At 45.2% G+C, this 24254-nt stretch overlaps 1 protein-coding gene across 1 annotated transcript; it reads right to left on the minus strand.

The window, feature by feature from the left end:
- Positions 1–314: 314 nt before the first annotated feature.
- LOC132651915 (ubiquitin-like modifier-activating enzyme 1 Y) lies at positions 315–22776 on the minus strand. Its single transcript, XM_060376869.1, has 25 exons — positions 22699–22776; positions 22519–22574; positions 22266–22434; positions 22046–22180; positions 21708–21814; positions 21409–21499; positions 20726–20858; positions 18514–18611; positions 18273–18419; positions 17995–18171; positions 17782–17886; positions 17613–17693; positions 17140–17295; positions 14850–15015; positions 14427–14623; positions 11369–11433; positions 10966–11161; positions 10305–10379; positions 10022–10211; positions 8651–8739; positions 1710–1802; positions 1389–1580; positions 804–905; positions 603–703; positions 315–450 (listed from the first exon to the last, which is right to left on the minus strand). The coding sequence occupies exons 2-25, from the start codon at positions 22569–22571 to the stop codon at positions 315–317; spliced, it is 3054 nt and encodes a 1017-aa protein (XP_060232852.1). The 5' UTR covers positions 22572–22574; positions 22699–22776.
- Positions 22777–24254: the final 1478 nt, after the last annotated feature.

Raw genomic sequence — 24254 nt, forward strand, 5'->3', positions numbered from 1 at the left:
TAACCTTCAGTATTGTTTTTGAATACTGGATAATGCCCATGCTGCTTCTGTGCAGCTGTTCTCTTGTCACCGTTTACCTGACACAGTGTAGAGTAAGGCATCCACAGTTGAGAGTAAGGGCTGCTGCCCTTGCAAGGAGAGGAAGACACACTACCTAAAGCCTGAAAATTTATTATTATGACTTTCAGTTCTAAACAGCGTAAAAAACAAAATCACTAAAAAAAAAACATCTTGGGAACAAGCAAGTCCGGACTCCGGGATCATCCTAACTACAAGGGTTTTGCTGTGGGCTGACAGAACTGAAAGAATGGAGTTCAACGGATGATGTATCGTACATAAGGAACCTCGATGTCCTCTCCACTCTCACTGTTGCAGCACAGCTCAAACACAAGGGTCTTTACACGATGGCCCAGTTTTCGCTTTAACACACGGCTCAAAATCTCTGTCATCCTGAAAATCAGGAAAAGTAAGAGTTAAGAGGGAAGAATAAAAGCCAAGGTCGGGGCAGAGGAGGGGAAAAGAACAGGAAGAATGAGAAGCACACTGGGATGCTGAGAATCCTCTATAAGGCTTCCATCCCACCAGCCCAGAGGCTAACTCACGGCTGATCCAAGCATTCCTTGAGCTTGGTGGCTGGCATAAAGAAGGAATAGAGCATGGATACACCCTGGGACAGCATGGTGATCTCCAGCTTGTGCACTGCCTGCAAAGGTTAGGAGAGATGTGTGAGTGGTGACTGTGAGATGGGACAGTGGTCAGTCAAATGTACACTTACGGCGACTTCAAGGAGGACGGAGCCCTACCTTAAAGTAGTCTAGAAACTGCCTGAGGGTCATCTCCTCTCCGCTGGGTTGCAGTCCCTGTACGTCAAAGCGATCCCACAATGTCCACTTCTGATCATAGTACTGGAGGACAAATACACGTGCTAAGGAAGGGGCTAACCCAAGCGCTGTTAACATGTTACAACTGCACTAACCATTGCTCTATTGTCAAACACACCCTTGTAGCATCATCTAACTGTGATCAGGAAGTCTGAATCTTTGTAATGAAAAGGACACACACCCTAAGACCCTGCTTTCTCCCTCCCTCATAGATCCCCATCAAGTATTTTGCCAGCACCCTTCTTGCTCTTTTTCAGTTTTGTCGAAACAGAACCTCGCACTCTAGCAATATCTGGCCTGCCCCACAATCAGGTAGCCTGTGTAGTTGATGAACGGACCAAAGTACCCAAAATTTACCTCAGTGACATAACACCTCATCTCCTGTGAAGGTTAGACATACACATGCGAGCACACTCCCGCTTGCACACGCACACACAGTGCTCATGAACTCATCATCTCCCTGAATGGTAACGTCAACATTTCCTATATTCTTTGTAGGTCCCGCACCTGGTGATAAGTTGGAGCTAGGGGTGCAGAGAAGCTAAAGAAAGGCAGAGCCAAGTTGATGAAACTGTTTTTGTAAGACTCCAGTTGTCGGTGTCCCTGAACCACCTTGTACAGCTCCAGACACACAAGGCCAACTACAGCTGCTGTGGTGGTTGCAATGGCTGGGATGATCTTCCCCGCAATCAGCTTGCTCTGTAAGACAGACAGTGACCAACAGGGATTAGCTACTGTTTAAGAGAAAGCAGGGGGTCTACGGAAGACTCAAAGGAAGGAAAAACAGCTTGGGGCAAGGGTCAATGGCAGGTCACAGACTCCTATTACCTGATGCCGGTCTGCAGGGGAAATGCCGTAGTTTTCAGCCCGGAGGTTGGATGCTGCCACAATGAAATCCATGTGGAAGTTGCTGTCATCATCCTTTTGGGAGTGGAGAAGTAGGACAGTGAATGGCTACTGAGGAGACAACTGTCTCCTCCAGCCACGTGCAATGAATGCAATGACCACAAGAAGTAACTGTGCTGTGTCCTGCAGGTCTTGTTCAAAGCAAAGTTTTTTGGTTTTTGTTTTTTTTTTCTTTTTCTTAGAGTGAAATGTAATTGTGGCGTCTCTCTCTAGCTTTTCCTTCTTCAAATCCATTCTAACTATCCTCTTCCCTGCTTGCTCTCTTTAAAAATTATGGCCCCATCTTGGTATGTTTAAAGATAACACCTAAATAGAACCTGCTCAGTCTGTGAGCATTACTTGGATTCCATGATTTCAGGGATGACAACTCGGTACTGAATAAACGCTGGAAAAGAGGGTTTCTCCTACTCTCAGCCTTCCCTCGTTGCCTGCCGTTCTTTGTTTATGAGTGGGGCCCAATAACCGTGCCCTCCCACTCCCCGCTCAGGTATTCAGTGCCTCTAAGGACTCTCTTCAAACACACTCCTATAAGGGAGGCGGGTAGGCTAACTGCAGACCTTCACCTCTCCTTCTGCTCCTCCAAGTCCAGTCCCCGACTATCATCCACAGCTTTGCAGCAGAATACCTGAAGCAGCCTTCTGACCCCCACCTCCTATAGGCCTTCCCCTCCTCATCTCCCTCTCCACATCTAGATCTGAAATCCAGGAGGCCCTCTGGTCTACAGGGAACTATAGGCCTCTCTGGTCCAGGAAACAGGCAGCCTAAATTTAACCAAGTCCTCGTGTCTACCTCAGCTCCTGCAAATCAAAAATTGCAGTCTCAAACCTCGCTCTGTAACAGTCTACTTGTGGCAGCATTCCACACCCACTTCATCTCTATATGTCCTACTGCTCTTCCTCTCCCTACACCCCTAATGGGTTTGTTCTGTCCCCTAATTCCAGCAGGCGTTCCCTGAGAAACCACAGAGCAACCTAGGCAGGGACGTCGGAAAGGGAACTGCAGATCATCACTTCTGCCTCAACTCCTCCAAGTTCAATCCTCTGGTCTCCTCTCGAGCTCTTTAGCAGAGCTAAAGAGCTGTGGTCTCTCCTAACTGTGTGCTCTCGTAACAAGGGCAATGACTATTCAGCTCCTGGTGAAACACTCTGCTTTCCCTCCCTGCAGTAAAGCACAGTTATCACCCCAAGCCCATTCCAATCCTTAAGTCTCAGTTCGCCACACCTTGAAACACATTTTACCTGGAAAACCCAGTCCCACACCTATCAAGACTCCAGAAGATTTTCCTATAGGCCTCACACAGCCTCCACACTCTCCTATAAAATACCAGGGAGAAAGAGAAGCCTATGAACAAAACACCCACCCAGCACAGAGAAGCCTGGGTTTCAGCACCTTGTACACCTAGAATTACAACCCTCCCTATCACAAATGCCTGGAGATTAAAACAAAATCAGTACCATCTGCCTCCATTAAAGCCCACCAACCCCGATACAGCAGGCCCAGCATGTCCACAGCACAAGTAAAAGGTCTTAAAACAGCCTGTTTGAAATGATAAAGGTCCTTAAAGAGGAAATACATCAGACATAAACAAATAAATCTCCTAAAGTAATCTTGGAAGCTGCAAACAGTGGAAGGACACGAATAAAACAGTTCAAGACCTGAGAGCGAAAATACAATCAAAACAGAAAACCCCAACTGATGGAAACCTGGTAATGAAAAATCCAGGAACTTAAACAGAAAATACAGAGGGGACACAGAATACAGGAGGTGGAAGAGAGAATCTCGGGTGGTGAAGATACCATAGAATAAATGAAGCCCACATCAAAGAACATGCTATATCTAAAGAGCTCCTGACACAAAACATCCAGAAAATCCGGGGCACCAAGAAAAGACCACATCTAACAATAGTGGGAATAGAGGAAGGAGAAGAATCCCAGCTCAAAGGCCCAGGATAATTTTCAACAAAATCTCAGAAAAAAATTCCCTACCACAAACAAACAAAGAAACAAATGCCTATCACAGTACAAGAAGCATACAGAACACGAAATAGACTTGAACCAGAAAGAAAGTCCTCTCATCTCCTAATAATCAAAACGCTAAAATATACAGAACAAAGAAAGAATATTAAATGCAGCAAGGGGAAAAGACCAAGTACTAAAGAATGGCTGACTTATTAGACTTATACCTGACTTCTCAAGTCTCCACATGTGTTCGTTCCATGGTGATGGAAGCAGGGACTGTCTCTGTCATGGACTCAGTGGCTGGCTCTTTGATCACCTCCGCCTGAGGGAGAAGCAGCCTTACCAGACCATGGAGGTAGACAACGGAGCCAGTCCTGAGGAGACTTGATAGGCTGGGGTCAGGGGGGAAGGGAAGGAGGACCTCCCCTATCAGTAGACTTGAGGAGGAGCATGGGAAGAGATGAGGAGGAGAAAATGGGACCGGGAGGCAAAGTGGGAGGGGGCTAAAGCTGGGGTACACTATAATTAATAAAACATTAATTTAATGAATAAATATAATTGAAAACCTTTTTAAAGACCACTATTACCACTTAAATCACATGTTGACCTTCACACACTGACAGTGGGAGACTTCAATACCCCTATCACGCCAATGGACTGGTCATCCAGACAAAACCTAGACAGAGAAACGTTGGAGCTGACTGAAGTTAGAAACCAAACAGACTTAACAGATATCTACAGAACATTTCACCCGAACGCGTAAGAGCATACCTTCTTCTAAGACCCCCAAGGAGCCTTAAAAATTGACCATGTGGCCAGACACAAAGAAGTGTCAACAGGTCCAAGAAAATCAAAACAACACTGCACATATCATTTCTGATCACCGTAGATTAAAGCTAGAGATCAACAACAGAAACAACAGAAACCTTACAAACTCATAAAAACTGAGCAAGGCCCTACTGAATGAAAAACAGGTCAAGGCAGAAATTAGAAACAAAACACTTTCTAGCACTGAAGGAAAATGAATATACAGCATGCCCAAACTTAAGGAACACAAGGAAGGCCATTTGAGCAGGAAAGTTCAGAGCACTAAGAGCCTACATTAGAAAGCAAAACAAAAACAGAAAGAAAACTTAAAGAGACGTCATAGTGGCAACTTAGCAGAACACCTGAAAGCTCTAGAAGAAAACGAAGAGCTCACACCAACGATAAGAAATAATCAAACTCAGGGTTAAAAGAAATCAATGAAACAACAGTTCGTTAATGGGGAAAAATCATTAAAGATTGACCAGATCTTTTATAATTTAATTAAAGGGCAGAAAGAGAATATCCAAATTAACAAAAATCCTCAACAAAAAGAGGGCTATGATTACAGATGCAGAAGAAACCTAAAGAATCATAAGGACAATACTTTAAAAACCAGTACTCCAAAAGCCAGGAGCAGTGCTGTACACCTGTCATCCTCCATTCTGGGAGGCAGAGGCAGGGGGACCTCTGTGGGTTCGAGAGCAGCCTCGTCTACAAAGGGAGTCCAGGACAGCCAGGGCTACACAGAGAAGAAACCCTGTCTCGAAAAATCAAAACACAAACAAACAGATAGACAGACAGACAGACAAAACCCTGTACTCCACCAAACCGGAAAATAAAAAAAAAACTGGATAATTTGCTCCTCCATACTTTAGTAACACTTGCCAAAATTAAATAAAAATCAGATAAACAATTTTTAAAGACCTCTACCCTAGAGTGGAATAGAAGCAGCCTTTGAAAGTCTCCCAAACGAACAAAGTCTGGGGCCAGATATTTTAGCACAGGAGTTCACCAGACTTTTTGTTTTGTTTTGTGTTTGTTTTTATTTTTCGAGACAGGGCTTCACTGTGTAGCTTTAGCTGTGCTGGAAATGACTCTGTAGACCAGGCTGGCCTCGAACTCAGAGATCAACCTCCCTCTGCCACCCAAGTGCTGAGAGTAAAAGCATGCTCCACCACCACCACCACGGCTTTCAGAGAAGAGTTAATACCAATCCTCTACAAAAGACAATCAGAACTCTATTGCCCAAGTCCTTTGATGAGATCACAGTTACCCCTGATAATCAAACCACATAAAGACTGGAGGACAAAGAAAGAGAATTACAGACCAATTTCATTTGTGAACATTAATTCAAAGACAGTCAATAAACTGCTTGCAAACCTAATCCAAGAACACTTGGAAAACATCATCCACCATGACCAAGAAGCTTCAACCCAGCGATGCAGGGATGGTTCAATATGTAAAAAACAATAAAAGTGATTCACCATATAAACAAACCAAAATGAGAATATGGGGAGATATGGCTAAAATAATGGTGATGTGAGGGTATGCAGAAACCGAACAAAGTAGAAACTTCCTGAAAGCATTTACAGAAGGGGGTGGGGGCATGCAAGATAGAATGAAATCACCAAATGATGGGAGAGACAAAGTCCCCCCAACTGGCCACCTCTCGTCACAAAAAGAAGCTTCCAGGACTGGGATTGTGTTGTATCTGTCTGAGAAACTGGCCAAAGGGGTCCCAAGGGATCCCCAACTAACCCCAGCTGTTGCCAAGACTACAGGTTGCTCTTTTCAAGCTGACAGCTGAAGAAAAACATCTACACAACTCACTGAACATGGAAATGTCAAACTGGTACCTAGACAGAGCCCTCACCCCTACATTTCACTCTTTGGTACAGGAAGGTTCTCTGCATGCTATCAAAAGAGGAACATAAACATCAAGCCAGTCACAAAGCCTTCATCTACCATAGTGTCCTGCCTGCAACACATACTAGGTTAACACTGACACAAAGACTGGGGGGGTGGGGCAGGGAGGCCAAACGATGACTGACTTGACCTAAGACCCCACCACATGAGATGGAGCCATACCTGACACTGGGTGACTAAGAACCTGACAATAGATACTAAAGAGATGTAGTGAAGAGATCAAATGATACTGGTAAAAGCAAAAACAAAAACATAGTGAAAAATGATTCTTAATGACAGATATTCCACTACATTTATGAATCAATGTTGGTGTCTTATTACACCAACATCCAAAAATCTTCCTCCTTCAGCTGATAGGAACATAGAGACCCACAGCTGGATATTATGCAGAGAGTAAGAGATCTTGGAGCAGCCATCCCTCAATGGGACATCCACATGAAATCCCTCCTCTCTGAGCTCATGAAACCTATGGTAGAGGAGAGAACAGATACCACCAACCTCTTAAAGAAACACACACACACACACACACACACACACACACACACACAGACTTGTATGCACCTCCTAACTCACGATGCGCTGTCTAACCTCTCCCAAACAGGATGTCTGACCTGGAGTGGTTGATTATGCCCAGTGTCACTCCATCAGAGATGAGCTGGAAGAACTTGAGGAAGGGGAAGAATATGATCAACGTAATTTTACATTTGAGAAGTTGTTTTAGTAGAAATAAATAGTCTACTGGTGTTGCCTTTGTTCAGGTCTTGTTTGGGCAGCCACACTGGTGAAATGGAGGGAAGAGGAGCAGAGAGAGGGTAAGAGCAAGAAGGGATGCAGGACAACAACAAAACTAGGCCCTCTAAATCAACTGAGCGAATCTCATATAAACCCTGCACAGGTCCCCTGAGTAAGTATTATGGCTTTCACTTAGTGGGTCTCTGTTTCTTGTGCCTTCCCCTGGGCTCTTTTCCTCTGTCGGTGGTTTGTCTTATCCAGCTCTGAGGTGATAGTTGTTTTATCCTATGTTATTTTGTTGTATTTGTAAAAAAATAAAAAATAAAAAAAAAATTAAAAAAAAATTGATGAATGAGCAAAACCTTTAGGGTCAAGGTTAACAACCAATCTGTCATTTATACCTGCAGGGAACAGGAACATCACTTTTCTCCTGTGGAGTGACAATGGGTATATCAACCATATCAGAGCAGGTCTCCTGTTTAGGAATAGTGGAACAATACCTAGAGGACTGGACAGTCTGTGTGTGCTTTTATTTTGTTAAGAGTTTGGTGGAGAGAGAGAGATAATGCAGACAGTCCTGATGAGACCTGATAGGCGGGTCAGCTGGAAGGACAGGACGACCTGCCTATCAGTGGACTGGGGAAGCAGCATTGGCAGAGAAATGAAAGGAAAGGGTGTTTGGAGGGTGCGAGGGAGGGGGCCACAGCTGGGATACAAACTGAATAAATTGTAATCAATTTAAAAAATGAATTTTTAAAAAGGGTTTGCTGGGACTCTCGCTGTTCTCTCTCTTGAGTGGTGTCTTGTTTTCCTGGTTTTGGAAAGTCTTATTGTTGTACTACATTTCTGTTGTTTTAGAGACAAATCATGGAAGTTGTGGTTGGGAATGATCTAGAAGGACTTGGGGAAGGAGATGAATATAATCAAAGTACATCTAAATGGAAAAAATGTCTATTGGTGTTGCCTTTGCTCAGGTCTTGTTTTGGGAAACTTCACTGTCAATTCTAGGAGACACAATCTCAAAGCAGTAGTGTTTGTTTGTTTGTTTGTTTGTTTGTTGTTTTTAATCAAAGGATATTACATTTTTTAAAACTTGCCTTCCAGTGCAGGACAAGTACTGTAGATGAACATATGAAATACAGACCATTTGGGGTTTGTGGAAATCAAGCCAGGGACTGGGAACCTAGCCAATTCCCAGAATTAGTCAAGTAATGAATCTTAAAAAAGGAGATGTTACCACACCTTTCCTAAACCAGCCTAATTCTTAACGGCATTCAAGCTATTCATTCTTATACTCACAGATCTAACTCTCTCCCTTCATCAAAGCAACTACTCTTTGAAACAGATGGCGACCACTGCAGGCCAACAATGTTTGACCAAAGCCTACTGCTAGGGCTCTGTGCCTACCATGCTAGACGTCCCAAGTAGCCCACCATATACCTTCTCAAAGTCAATGGGGTACATCTTGAATCCACGCAGCTTGTCTGGAGTAGGAAGTGAAATCTTGAGGTTCTCCAGATGGCTGTTATCTGCACAAAGTGAAAGACACCACAATCTCTGGTGAACCCATTGCACTGTCCAAGGTGAAGTCAGGAGTGAGTGGGTGGTGTTCAGGTAAAAGTATTTGAAAAGGAAAGGTATCGTGGAAGATGGAAGAGAAGGAGAGGTGAGAAAACACTTCCCTGCCCAAGGGATACAGGGATGAGGAATACAAACACACAAACACCTGAAGAACCTAAGTGACAAAGATGAACACATCATACAAGCAAGCAGCATGTTCATAATAGATCAAGGGTGGAAGGAAATAAATTAGTTATACGGCAACAAATTAACAGAGAAATATTCACACAGGAGTCTAATAAAGCCGTGACACAGAGAGAAAATTGTAGGAGTACATTAATGCATAGCCATCACACTAAAAAAAAAAAAAAATAGATGAGACAGAGAAACACCTGGTATGATTTTGCTTCTCTGTAGTTGTGCTAAGATGGTATAGGGAGTGGTCAAAAAGACTGAAACAAGAAAGTCGACAAATGTCTTCTGAAATGGGGAGGTGGTACAGGATGGTAGGAGCTGTTCGATGGGCATAGGATTTCAGTTTTGAAAGATGAAGATGACGGAGCTGGGAAAAAGTGATTCAGATAACTTCACATAAAGACAGACGTTAGTTAATGGAAAGAAAAGACAGGCAATCCTACAGGGAAGAGAAGCAGAGACTTAAATGAAGGAGGTGAAAGTCTGAAAAGGACATTGTTGGCCAAATACCAGAAGGAGACAACTACTACCTATGGGAAATTGAGTATCAACTGGGGAGATTGGGACAAGACAAGAGACTCTTCAGAGAGGTCAGAAGAGGAGATGGAGCATGACTCCAAGTGGGCTCCAAGTGTGGTGTGCTTCAAGCAAGACACAGAGTGGACACAAACACAGAGAAAAGTGTGAAGTAGATACCTGGGTGGGAAAAGAGACAACCTCTGTTACAAGACAAAGCAGCAGAAGGAGATGGCAGGGAGCATTCAGGTTTTGTTTGCAGGAAATGAATTCAAGAAGAAACAAGAAGGAGAATTCTGTAAAGTAATTCATATAAAGAAAGAATGAACCATTTACATAAACCCATACTGCAGAGAAAGGAGATACAGAAACTTGTTTTCCAAGCATGCACCCTAAAGTACAGACTCAAAGAAGACAGGCCAGGAAAATCGCAGAAACACAGTGAAAAGCATGGCCAGTGGCAAACACCAGAGGGCAGGGAGGCTTACAGGGAGAGGAAACAGACACATGAACCCTGAGCTAACTGCGGAGCTTTCTCACCAAGTGTGGCACTGATGCTCTGCAGCTCCTGCTCAGAAGCAGGGATCCTGATGCCAGACTTGGGAGAAAACTTGGGGACTGGCAGAGACTGTAGGAGTTTGGCCACGGCAGCACAGTCCTGGGATCCTCCTAGTCCGTATGTCTGGGCAAACAGGTTGGCAGCAGCCATCACATAATCCAGATGCAGGGGCTGAAAAGAAAGGCAGGGCAAAGGGTGAGGGTAGAGACAAACTCCCCACCCACCCACCGACCCACCCACCCACCGACCCAGGACAACTTTTACATTGGTTGTGTCAAAGGTGAGCGGATGTGGACAGCGTTTTGGTCCTGACCAAAAGAGTGCCCCAGAGCTCGTAACCTAGGAGAATGCAAAGGATGAAGAGGATGAGGGAGTAGGACACTCACACCATCCTCAGCTCATGAATCCCAGGCCCACCATTCTTGGAAATTCATGATGATCCCAACACACAACAAGACAAAACTTACCACTTTATATGAGGTACAAAACCGAAGGAATACTAAGAAATGCAAACTGATCCTTTCTAAACTCCCAAAAGACATTACCATACCTATTTCACAGACGATGTTCATCAAGACATTACCCATGATGTGACCCAGTGCCAACCACAGTTGGGAACTGGGACCAGAGATTGCTGTATGTGCTTAACTAGAGAACTTTCTCACCTCTGACCACGGCCCTCATGTGACATCAGATGTGACTCAGCCCACAAGTACAGGAAGAAAGGAAACTAAACCCCTTGCTTGTCACACAGGGAGAAGGAAAACACAAGTGCTTGCCCAAAGTACTGGCCTAAACCCTGCCTTGGGGTGCCCATGGCAGTTAAGCTGCCTGGAAGAAGCCATGGATAGTCATATATTGGACAGTAAGCATCCAATTTCCTGGAAATGTATTCAGCCCAATACACCCAGGGGGTAGAGAATACCTGGTCTGGAGGGAAGTTATGCAGCAACTGCTGGATGTTGTCAGAATACTGGGTGTGCCAGTGCCGGTAGGCCCAAGTCACACAGTCGGCCCAAGTACGTGGCCTCTGCAGGACCAGGCTGCGCTGTACAGCCTCCAGGACTTCCACAGGCTGGGTGCCTGCTAGCTGCAATGTTCGCTTCATGAATGTGGGGTCCCTGCCCAATGCAAACAGCTGGATTACATCAGGGGCCTAAAAGTAAGGTTTCTGGACTAGCCTATTTCTCCATGGAAAAGGCGACCCTGACCACCTCCCAGCACCTCCACCAGCACCAGGCTCAATCGACCATCTAACTCATCTCCTCTGCCTGAGTTGAGCAGATAGCATACCTTTGTTGGTTGGCAAGACAGTGTCTGGGACTTACGTGATATATTGGTTAACGTTTTCTGCTGACTGCTTGAAGAGCCCTTCAAACTCATTGCGAGCCCACTACAGACAGAGCACACAAATGTCATGTGCTTGTCAGCAATGCCCAACAAAATAGCGTTCTAGACACATTAGTGACTACTAGTTAGTAGAGCTTGCTCTGGGTGAAGACAGCATTCAACCTCTTGAATGAGGGGACCCACCTTCTCCAGAGCTTTCAACACCAATCTTAACACCTGTGGCCATTCTTTGCAGCCACTTATGTTATGTGTGAGACACTAGAAAGTTCATGGCAATACAGGTGTGATATGCTGGGATTTAAGAGAGATAGACAAAAAAAAAAAAAAAAAAAAGAACAACAACAACAACAACTCACATTAGAAGAAGAATGATCCACAAGCAGTTATTAGGTTTGGGCAGAACAGTACCCATGACTCAACAGACACTGTCTACTCACTAAGGTTTCTGAGAGCTAGGACAAATTGCTGAAATGGCCTGAGACATCTATGTAGACACTGCACATACAGGTTCTGAATTCTAACTCTCACACACAATCCCCTGCTTTTATGACCCACTGCAGAAGAATAAACACCACTGCACACATCTGAATTTTAACTCTGTGATGTAACGATAGCATGAGCAGGCATCAAAGTTAGTGAATGAGTACATACCATACCACATGACTGACTACAATGGCAACCGCATACCCAACACTAAGCACTTTACCAAAGCTTATTGATAAGTGCTTTAATCACCCCCTGAGGTAGATATTACTTCAATGCACATTATCTCTGATAGGGATGCACATTTTTGCAGATAAGCAATCTGAGGATCTGGGAGGGAGCCTGCAAAGTACCTGAACACTGTCTAAACAAGTTTTCTGATTCTCTGTCTGCTGTGAAGACCCAGGGAACCATTCCATAACCTCTAGCAAGAAAACGGACATGGTTCCCTCAGCATTGGGTTTCTTCCGAACAGGGACAACCAGTCTCTTTGGGTGCTTTGGGGCCCGCATTGCTGTCTGGGACGGTTGAGCCGTGTGCACAGGCAGGCATGGCTACACAACTCTACCGTACTCACCTAAAAACAAAAAAGTCATGAAATTTGCAGGCAAATAGATGAAACCAGGAGAGATCATCCTGAGTGAGGTAACCCAGAAACAGAAAGACAGGCATGGTCAACACTCACTAATAAGTGGATTCAGCCATGTAATATAGGACAACCATCTACAGACCTAAAGAACCCAAACACCAAGAAGGACCCTAGGGAGGATGCTTAAATCGCGTTCAGAATGCCAAACAGGATAGACACCAGTGGAAGAAAGGAAACAGGATGGGAGTCTACAATAGAGGGTCCTCTGAAAGAATCCACTCAATGGAGGAATGAAGCAGATGCCAATTTTGGGCAGAACAGAGGGTGTCTTAGAGAGAAAGAGAGGTAGGATTACAGGGACATGGGGGGGTGGGAATGGACAGGAGCACCACACAGAGACCTAAAAACTCAAAGATCTGAGCCCAGGGGTTCCTGCAGAGACTAATGCACCAGCAGGGGACCATTCATGGAGAGGGCCTAGACCCCCTGCTCAGATGTGGCCAACTGACAGCTCAGTCTCCCTGTGGATCCCTGAGTGAGTGGAGCAGGGACTGCCCCTATCATGAACTCAGTCGAATGCTCTCTGATTACTTGCCCCTGGTGATGTAGCCTTGTCAGGCCACAGAGGAAGAGGATCCAAGCAGTCCTGATGAGACTTTACAGGGTATGGACAGGGGGCAATAGTGGAGAACTCCCCCTTTCAGTGGACTAGGGGAAGAGGGGAAGAGCGAGGGAGGGTTAGACTTGGGGGGACTGAATAGGGGGCTTCCACTGGGATACATAATGGATAAACTGTGAAGAAAAATATAAAAATTAAAAGAAATAGGACATGATAATGCAGCTGGACCTTTCCACAGCCTACTCCTTCCTGATCGCCAACTCCTTAGCACAGCCTCAGTGGTACTACACTGAGCCTATGACCAAACAGAAACAAAAACATCCTCTCAGCCCTGGGCTCTGGGTTTGGTTTCCACTGGACAGCATTCACTCTGTCCAGCCAGATGGCTCACAAGATTATGTACTTGACTACACAGGCAGAAGCAACACTGACTAACCAGCTGTTTAACAGACTTTGGGTAAGCGTTAAACAAACCAAAAATGCACTCACTATCAAAGGTAATTTTTCTAAATTACCTGCAGAGTCAACATTAGCTGGTTTGTGTAGCAGAAAGCATTGTTTATACAGGCCGTTCTCACTCTTCAGATCATGTCCAATGACCTTCCTGTACCTCTTTCAAAAATGAAAAGCTTAAGGTTCTTTAATTTTTGAACTTGAGATAGTTTTTTCACACAATATATTTTTATTGTATTTTTGACTTCTGCCAAGGCCTCCGAGACTCCCTCCCTGCCTAACCCATGTGGTATCTCTCAAGAAAACACAATAAAAGTAAAAACCCAGAGAAGTAAAGGGACAGAAACCCATTTGCAAGAGAAGAAATACCAAAACAGAAGCGAGCAAGAAAAACAAGAAGGCCATGTGGCCACCTACTCCTAGGCATGGGGCCTACCCTGAAATGTGCTTGATAGACCCAGTAACAGTCCATTGTAGACAACGATTTTTCCCTTTCTGAGCAGGTTTCACTCTTCCTGCTCAGAGGCAGGACAATGTATGGACTTCTTCTTTGTGCTGGGATTTTGCTTGGTTTGAACTTGTGCAATCTTGCGAGTGCTGTCAACAGAGGTGGAGGACACCAAAGGAACACCTGCTAGATATACATCACCTATGGGCTAATACAGGTAAGTAAGACCTCAGAGACTGTGACAGCACACCCAGGATGTGCAAAAAGGTAGAGTTCTTTTTAAATGAAAGGATTCACTGACAGGTTCTCTGGCAGTAGGTATACAGCCACAGGATGTATTCCAGACACAGAAACACACAGGAAACTGTAATCTGCAGCACGAGACAGAAAAAGGCGGAATGACTTAACCCTTCCAAGCCTCCCATTTCTCCCAAAGATGTTCACCTGCAGGGTGTGCTCAATGGCATTGGGGAAGTTCTTCAGTGTGCAGATAGGGATATATTTCTCAGGTGGGTCCTGGCTAGAGCTGTAAGATTCTGTCAAGAAGGGAACAACCACCTGCACGTTGCCCTTGGTGCCCAGTGTGCCTGATTCCAGCAGAGGCTTACGGTAGTACACACAACGGCAGTCCATGTACAAACCTTCGGCGAGATGGGGAGAAATGGAAGATAAGCAGCAAGAATGTTTGGATACGGTAGGACCACAGGCCAGCCTGGTCTACAGAGTGAGTTACAGGACAGCCCAGGCTACACAGAGAAACTCAGTCTCAAAACCCCAAGACAAGGCAGCAACACAAGCAACACACACACACACACACACACACACACACACTACCCTGCTCTTGTCCTCATAAAGCTGCAAACTTACGGGCATCCACATTGTCCAGGGCATTGGCCACACCATCAATGTTTTGGAAGAAGTCATCATCATACACGTGTTCTGTCTCAGGGCCTACTCGATTCTGGTGGCTGAACACCGTGATGTGTGGGTTTATGTTTCGCACTGCTGCAGCAGCAGTCTCAGACTTTAACTTCTGGGTGAGAATATGGAAAAAGGAGCTGATTCCCATATACCCACAAAACAAAATGTCACACAGATATCCTGAGATTTATCTCCAGAAGGGCAAAAGAAGGCTCAAGGTGAACCAGGCTCCAATCGTGTCAGCCCCAAGGGATACTTCAAAGGAGATTACGGACCACAGGATGCTCTTTTATGACAGCTATATTCTCAGATCTCTATGGCTTAAGGATTATAAAGGAAGTTTGGGACCACAGAATATTTTGAGTCTTGTGAAATAGGTATTTCCTTAGCTTGTACATTCTCTGAGTCTCTCTCTCCCCCTCTCTCTGGGTGTGTGTTTACACTTGAATGCAAGTGTCCTCAAGTCAGAAGGTGAGTAGAAAGAAAAACTGAAACAAGACACGAGGTCAGAATGAGCTAATAGCTACTGTATTTTCAGTTAATGGCATCAGGAGTAACCCAAATAGAAACACAGACAGAGTGAGTTATGTTCTACTTCTCCAACAGCTCCTCTGGTTCCACTTTCACTTGTGGCCTCCTCCACTTGGACTCTCTAATCTTTAAATACCACACAGCCCAATATCATCTTTCCTCAGGCTACTGCAAACCTGGCGCGGTCAACTGTTTGCTTTCATACCCTGTTTCATCACGGAAATGCCAATTTCCCTACGAGAAAATTCTTCCTAAGCACTGAACACCAGCACCCCCGGTATTTCCAAAAGCTAACTTCTCTGTTTCTACTTCTCTTACACACGTCTGGCATCCTAACATTAACCATACGCCACATATTCATAAGACATATTCATATTCATAGGACAGTCTCCAAAAGAGCCTCTTGGGATTTAGGTCATATGAACCACAACTTCCCATGTTAGAATTTTAAGCAGAATATTTAAAAGCACTAATAAGCATTTATCGTGAAAACACTTCCAGCATAGAATTCCTGAGGAGTCACAGCATATTCAGATTTTTCTAAGTATGTTTCAGGTGATGTCCTCTCTTCTGACACCTATTGTTTGTTGGTTTCTTTGGTCGGTTGGTTTTGGAGACAGGTCTCTCTCTGTGTAGCCCTGACTGTCCTGGAATTCACTCTGTTACAGCGGGCCAGTGTCTGCCTCCCGAGTGCTGGCATTAAAGGCGTGTACACCGCCACACCACACCTGAAAATACAGCTATATTTTTATATCCATGGCACTCCTACATCTGTTTTTAGGTGCAGCTTTAAAAAAGTTTATGAAGGAGAGCGGGGAAAACAGAGTATTCTCTTGAAGTGTTTTATTTTGTTTTAAAGATTCTGTTTTAGTTTTTGTTTAGTGCATGTTAACCATGACAGGCTATCTTTCGCTTCTTGTATTTGCTGTGCAGCCCAGGCTTGTCCTAATTTCTGGCTTCAGCCTCCCACTTATGGCAGTCTTTGCTAGAGACTGCAAAAGCTGCAATAGCTAACTCTGATTTGATTTTTTGTTGTTGTTGTTGTTGTTGTTATTTTTGTTTGTTTGTTTTAGTTACCACAGACTAGTCATCTGGAAAACAGCTTCACTGAACTAACAAAGGCTCCCAGAAAGTATGGAAGAAACTTGTCCTTTCCACTGGCAGAACGAGCTGGGTGAGGGAAGACAAACAGTATTCAATACCACTTAAGTAATCTCTGAGTCGTGTAGACTCAGTGTTACAGAGAGAGGAGATCAAAATGCACTCAGGAAGTTTCTCCCTTGTTCCAAACCTTCCCATCACAGAGGGCCACGAACATTCCTTACCTCAGTTTTCTAAATCAAGAGTCTAGAATGCTTAGTGTGAAATGAAGCCAAGGAAAGGTGGACTATGAGCAAGTCGAGGTCGTACTGACCTGTACGGAATCCACAATCATGCCTCTATTAACCCACTTCTCACAATGTCACATCTGCCTTGAAGAAACATCCAAGCTTGGGTGGAGAGGGAAAACCAGGCAAAGGAAGGAATAGGACAGGAAATAACATCAACTGAACTCGTTCCAGAATGACTGAAATACAGGAAGGAAGTAAAGAAAAGGGCAGAAACTAAAGAAAGCAGAAACGTGTAAACCACTTGGATCAGAATCAAAGAGATGAGAGAAAGACATGCCATCCCATCCCATCCCATCCCATCCCATCCCACTCACGGTGACATCCCAGGGACGGAAGAGAAACTGACGGTTCAGGTTTGACTTCTCAATGGTGTCCATATCTGTAACTGTGATTTCTCCATCCTCTCCACAGCCAAGGCCAATCATGGCAAAGTTCTTGAGCAGCTCACAACCGATGGCACCTGCACCCACCTAAAAGTTGGTAAACAGTCTGATCTGAGTGAATAATGGTGGCACACGGTAAGCCACTCCTTATTCCCATAAGAAAACAACAAGAGAACACAAGACTGTGCAGTACCAAACGTTCAAGGCACAGGGCTGGAAAACTCCTCTGCGTGACTGAGGGAGGAGGAGGAGGAAACACAGAATCATGTAGCCTTTCCTTGACCAACCAAAACACAGAAGAGGTGATGTGATCAGGACATGAAAACCAAAAGATCCCTCCCCAAAAAGGATCAGGGTGAGAGAGATGCTGGAGAGGGTGGAGGGAAGCCATTAGTGTCAACTACCAGGAAGTACTTCTGCTTGCCAAGCTTCTCTTGTAGGTCTGATCCAAACACAGCCACTTGCCCATCGTAACGGTTCTGACGCTGGATTTATGTGGATGAATAGAGACTGGTTACAGAGAGCCTTCCCTCAAGAGGTTCCCAAAGTTTCCCTTTGTTCCCAACAACCTACCGGCACGCACTTTTCTTCCATGAAGGCCACTCTGTGCTCTGGGAGACATTCAAGGGCATCAAAGTACAGCCACTGCCTAATGGGCATAAACTTTCCAGAACAAGCCTGGGGAAGGAGTGCTGTCAGTAGCCAAACTGGAAGTGACAGGGACTGAAAGGCAGTCATGGAATCGGATGCACACAGCAGTCCATACCCTTTCCCACTCATGCTAACCTTCATGACCTCCTGGGCAGCCAAGCCACCAATGAAGGCATTCATGGGTGCCAGATCCCCAGCAGCTACATAAGACAACTTCCGGATGAGGTCTATGTCCAGGCAATCCTGCTGAACTGCTGGCAAAGCTTGAGCATTCACAGCTTGTGCTAAGGTCACCACTTCTGCAGCATCCTCCTGGTCGGACCCAGAGAGAATCCATCATGCCCTACTGGAGGTAAAACAGGCACAGGGAATAGACAAATCTGGGGTTCCTGGCTGGCTTCCCACTCACTTACCTCATTATGGGGTCGAGGCGGCCTGCTGTGTTGAGTACAGAACTGATGCAGGGCCTGGAAGCCAATGTGCAGCTGAGCAGGGCGACAACACTTAGCAAAATCTGTTACCACAAAATCTGGCTCTGCCAAGGAGGCAAGTAGGGGTTTCTGTAGACGATGGAGCATTGACACCAGATGTGAACAACCTACAAATCTCCAAAGCACTCCTTCATGCACCCATGGCCCCTCCCCAACTACTCACAAAACTGATCTTCCGAGATACTTTCACTTGACTGACAATGCCTCCACGGATGTACTCAGAGAAGCTGGTGGTATCACAGATACTAAAGGTATAGGGACCTGAAAGATGAAAAAGATGGAGAGGACTGCCAGCCCATGCAGTGCCCATCTGCTGTCCTAAGACCAAGTACAAAAACCAAGCCTAAGACACAGCAGCCTTTTTTTTATTTTATTTTATTATTTTTATTTTTTTATTTATTTCAAGCATGCTGTACTCAAGACATGGAAAAGAAAACAAAACACTCCCAAAGTCACAGGAGTATACAAGTCTTATCCCAGCACTTCAGAAGTCACCTCAAGGGGATTCAGAGTACAAAAACAGCCAGTTCAAAGTGTGCACATAGCAGGCAGAATACAACAAACTCACTAATACCATGAAAGGAAAGTACCACCAAGTCTGGCTTCTGTTTCAAGTTCTGTCCAAGATTTAGTTCAGTGGTTGAGAGTGCTTCCTGCTCCACAAAGACAGGAGTTTGGTTAATTTCCAGCACCTACCCCATACAGCTCACAACTGTCTGTAGCTCTCACTGCAGGGCATCCCGGAACACATACACACACAAATTCAAAACAAGAGAAAAAAAAATCTACTTGTCCCTCTCCCAAGCTTTATGTACTACCTCTGTAAAGACACAAGCCACAGGGCCTAACTTTTCTTACAGGGGTTCTGGGGGATCAAACTCTCCAGAACACTTACACAAACCAAGAACTTTACCAACTATACCAATGTTCACCATAGTGAGAACTGCTATACCAATGTTCTCTACGCTAGACTATGTTTCAATGTTAGTTAGGGAATAACAAGAAAAAAAAAATGTGTTCATGTTCAAAAACAAGGAATTTTTCTTCCGTTATTTCTTGATTTGGAGACAAGGGTTCACATAGCCCAAGATGGCCTATTGCTCTATAACTAAGGCTGACCTTCAACTCCTAATCCTTCTGAATCCACCTCCTCAGTGCCAGAATTACGTCAGGTGCATGACGTCATCCACAGTGGTACAGAGTTTCCCTTTCTTACGAATCATTTCTATGAGCAGGGACCCTGGGGTGGAGGGCTACATACAAAACAACTTTTAAGAGTCTTCACAGTCCTTTCCATCACTGCTCAGTTTCCGCCATGAAGAAAGGCTTCCTATAAGCATCACCTCGAGTACTCAGAATCACACTCATCCAGGTCTGGACAATACAAAGGAGTTGAGGCCCAAGGTTAAGAAGATTAATCCAGAATAAAGTTCAGCATGCCAGTACAACTGGAGCCAACATCAAAGATGTAAGACTCACAAGTATCTTGCATCTATCAAACAGTATCAAACACCATGCGTCTCTTGACGGTGGTTGTTGACACACCTCACTTCATTTAGGTTTCCCCAAGTTTCTTAACCTATTCCCTCTACAGAAGCTTTATTAGTCTCACAAGTCTTTGCTGGGATGCACTGAATGTGGCTAACTGCATACACAAATTTCTGTACTATAGATTCTTAACATCACGACCATACAAGCCTTCAGAAACTTTCTCAGTGAAGCAGGTTCGATGACTGAGATGTGAGCCCTCAGGACTCCTCTGCCCCTGACGCCCACTGAAGCTGCAGTGGTCACCTGTGTGCCATCCGGACTGCACAACGTGGCTATTCTAAATTCAGACTCGGCACCAACACTTAGAGAGGCAATGCTCTTGCAAACTGAGCAGTCTTTCCAGAACCCAGCTTACTGATCTTACCTCACAGAAAGGACGTAGTCGCCTAGTCCTTTCATAGCTTAAGGAGAAAATTAAGCTGTCTAAACTACAACCAATAGAGGGAAAAGTCAAGAGGGAATAAACCAACAGCCAAAAGGGAATAAACCCACAGTCACTGGGCTGTTTAACAATAAGCAATGCACTTCACACACACAGGCACACACACACAGGCACGCATACTCCCCCCCACACACACACAGAATGAGAGATGATGCAGTGGGGATGGAGAGACACAAGTTAAAAGGCTCTGTTTCATCAGGGCATGGTGGCTCATGGCTTTACTCCCAGCACTCAGGAGGCAGAGGCAAGTGGACTCTTCTGAGACCACTTTTACAAGTTGCAGAGTGACCTCTTGGCTCCTCAGACAGCCAATATCACAGAGCCATTCTTCCCTTTATTCTTTGCTATCACTTCTCACCCTCCTTCCCCAGGCTTGCCGTACCCAGAACTTTGATCTCTATGGGACCAATGCCATTCAGTTCACTCATGCCCTGAACTTCTGTGAAAGAGACAAAGTCGCCACTCTCAAATCCGTGCCGTGATTCCTCCAAACAGGTGACAAGCCCTGGATTTTCCTGGTTGAGGAAAGAAAAAAGAGTTAGCTTTAAGCCTAGCACAGTGTGGCATGCTTACAGTAGTACCACCACCGTGGAAGCTGAGGCAGAACCCCAACCTGAATTCAAAGCTAGTCTTAAGTACGTTCCTGAGAACATCTCAAAGGCAGACGCAAAAACCAGCACGACCCACAAACAAACAAAAACACAAAAAACACCAAGGATTTACAGTCAAGCACAGGTTGCCAGCAGGTAAGGGCAACTACTAGTTAGAGGTGCTTGATTTACCTCGGGGATAGGCTGCTCACCTAATTAGTGGGCAGATCCCACATTCAACAGTCAGACAGAGGTAGGGGAAGAAAAAAAAAGGGGAGGGGAGACAGGAAAATAAGAAAAAAAATGAGGGAGTAAGAAAGGAAAAGAAAACATCAAGAACACAGAAAGATGAGAAAGGAAGGAGTGCAGGCTGCAGAAAGAACGGGGAGAAGCAGAGAACAAGAAAAGGAGAGGAAAGAGGAAGAACAACTGCTGTCTACCTCTGACTGAGATCCTATGCAGCTGGCCTCCTTACCTTGGTGATCATTGCAACCATGGCGCTGAGTGGCTGTTCCCCATTTGAATCAGTGAGAATCATTTCCTCTCCAAAGTCACAGAACAGTTGTCTAGGGAGGGAGGCGACAGGCGTGGTGCTTTGGACCAAGCACAGGGCCTTCCAGCACTTTAAGGTACTGGAACAGATCCTACACCCCTCAGACCACTCAAGAGAAATAAAAAAGCATTTCAAATCTGGTTGGTGGAGGAGAACATGAAGGTTTGGGGGACTCTTCGCCTAGCTGGCAGAAGTTAGACAACAAAGAGGCAAGCACTCACCCCACCAGGCCCCGAGTGTCTGCTACCACCAGCTTGATTCCATGGCTATGGCAGAATTCACCCACCTGCAGCTGATATTCCAAAGGAGCACTGGTAAGAACCACCACCTGTAAAGACCAAGAGGCTCACGCTCTTACAAGGGCTCGGGAATTATGTATGCAGGTGCTGTGCTTCAGATGTCACTGTAACACAGCCCCCTTCTACAAAAGAATCTGCCCCTCTGGGGAGCTCTAAGTGCCACCTACCCCACCTCATTTTCCAGGACAAAAAACCAGTCATACTGCCACAGCCGAAATGACAGCAAAGATGAAAGAATAAGGCAGGAGGCAGGAGGGTACCTGAAAACCAGTAAGGAAGCTCCCATTTAAGGGTCCAGTGTAGGCGTGCACAGGCACGTAACTGTTGAGTTCGGCAAGGCGCGGCTGGGATATCTCAGCTCGGTTTTTGCCAATATCTTCTTCACGCAGGTAGAACTATAAAGTCGGTGTGGAAAGATAGGACTGAAACATATGCAGTGCACATGCTGGCGCCTAGGCAAGGAGAAACAAAAAGAGATACCTGGGAAGACAGATCAGCCCACTGGGCAGTACCCTGGTCATGGAGAGTGACAGCCTTAACCCCACCAAGGATGATATTTTTGGCAATTTCCACACCCAGGCCCTGCAGGCCTGATATCAGCACACTGGAAGCCTGGAGATGCTTCATCGCCTCATGACCTAGCACATACCTGTCAACAAAGAACTCTAGGTTACAGTTTGGCCCACTCTGTGCCTCCTCCCAATCTCCACTTCCCATCCTGGACACCACTCACAGCTGACGAGAGTAAAGGCTTTCATCTATGTCCATTTCCTTGTTTTTCGACATTGCCTGAAGACGAGCACAGAGTTCCAGCGGAGATAAAATGGTAATGGAACTTAAGATATATGAAAAGACAGTGGTGCTTTACCACTCCCTCCTCTTGTTTCCATCTTGACAGGAGCCACATACTCACCTTGGTTGGCCCTGGGGGTATTTCACACAAAGTAGAATAGGCAGGAGACCAATTAGAATCCAGCTTAGAGTCTGGCCCAGACACTCTTGTGACTCCCGGACATCTGAAGAAACAGGAAACATATCACAGCTGAGGTACATGTGTGGCAGGGACTTTCTGCTGGTATCCCTTCATAGAGGTTGACACCAGCACTGCTATCTTAAGAGATACCGTAGGCCAAACGGCCAGCATCTAAGCAGTAGATATTCTGACAGTTCACATTCCAAAAAATCCAGTGCTTAGACACTGGTTACACCTGAATTCTGCCTGGGCTTCTCCAAACAATAAAACTGAATCCCACTTTTGAGAGTAGAGGTCAGTTAGCGGCCCCAGGAAAGTTCATGAGGCCAATGCACACTTTCAAGGGAACGTTAAGAATTTCTAAGGCTCTGGCACAATTTTTTTGTAATAGGTTGGCTCTAAATGCCCACAGTTTCTATTTTGTGTCTTTAATCTTTAGTAGTTTTATCAGGAAGGTACTAAGGGTAACCTGAAGAGGGTGCTGAGACCTTTAAAACTGGAGGCTATTCCACAAAAAGTACATGCACCACATTTCTTCAATACAATGTGCAGTTCTAAGGCCGGGTGATCACGAGAGACAAATAAGATAGTAAAAGCCAGATGCTGGGTCTAATTGTGCACTTACATAAAACATCTGCTCTGAGGACTCTCTCCAGAGTCACATGTAGACTCTAGCTCTCTAAATAGGAATCCAAGGTGCAAAAGGAATCTTACTGAAACTGTTAGGCTGGATCTGTTAGGTAGGAGACTTGGACAGTGATTCAAGCCCACCTGATTCCCTTCTCCTTTCTAGAGCTTCCAGGGGAATCCAGGAATTGTTTCTGAAGGAAAAAAATTGAGCAACTCCTAGGGCAACTGAGTGCCAAACGGACTGTGCAGGCATCTGACCTCTTTCAGAATGCAGGAACACAACGCAGAGTTCCGGACTTTTGGGTTTATTTCCACCCGAATTAAATTAACTTTACCACTTAAGGTAAATGAGGCTGGAATGTCACAACCAGTTCTTCTCAGGTGACCAAACACATTTCTGGCCTTTAGAGGAGCATCTGATACCGGTGCACTAGATACCCAAAACAACAAGGCACATTTTATAAAATACTAAGTCTTGTGCAGGATGAAGTTGTGAAAGTGAAGCCTAAGACTGTTTGAAAGACTGTGTTTTAGTTTGACTATCCGAGGCCCCAGATTCTATGTACGGGCAAAAAGCTGAAAAAGAAAAGGAAGGAAGGGATGGAGGGAGGGAGGGAGGGAGGGAGGGACGGACGGACGGACGGACGGAGGGATGGACGGAGGGAGGCACAGAGGGAAGGAAGGAAGGAAGGAAGGAAGGAAGGAAGGAAGGAAGGAAGAAAGAGAGAGAGAAGAAAGAAAAAAGAAAAAAAAGGACAGGACCACCTCCAGTCGACTAATACCAGGATAAGGAAATGAAACTGTGCTATACAAATGGCTCTGCTTCCCTACTTTCTAATTAGCTCCAAAGGCGAAAGCTCGACTGT

The sequence above is a fragment of the Meriones unguiculatus genome (assembly GCF_030254825.1).
Source record: "Meriones unguiculatus strain TT.TT164.6M chromosome Y unlocalized genomic scaffold, Bangor_MerUng_6.1 ChrY_unordered_Scaffold_35, whole genome shotgun sequence".
Lineage (NCBI taxonomy): Eukaryota > Metazoa > Chordata > Mammalia > Rodentia > Muridae > Meriones > Meriones unguiculatus.

Coding starts and splice junctions, on each gene's coding strand:
- LOC132651915 (XM_060376869.1), bottom strand. CDS start 22,571: ATGTCGAAAAACAAGGAAATGGACATAGATGAAAGCCTTTACTCTCGT. Junction 22,181..22,265: donor GGGCTGATCTGTCTTCCCAG/GTATCTCTTTTT, acceptor CCGACTTTATAG/TTCTACCTGCGTGAAGAAGA. Junction 1,803..8,650: donor ACCCCATTGACTTTGAGAAG/GTATATGGTGGG, acceptor CACTCCCAAAAG/GATGATGACAGCAACTTCCA.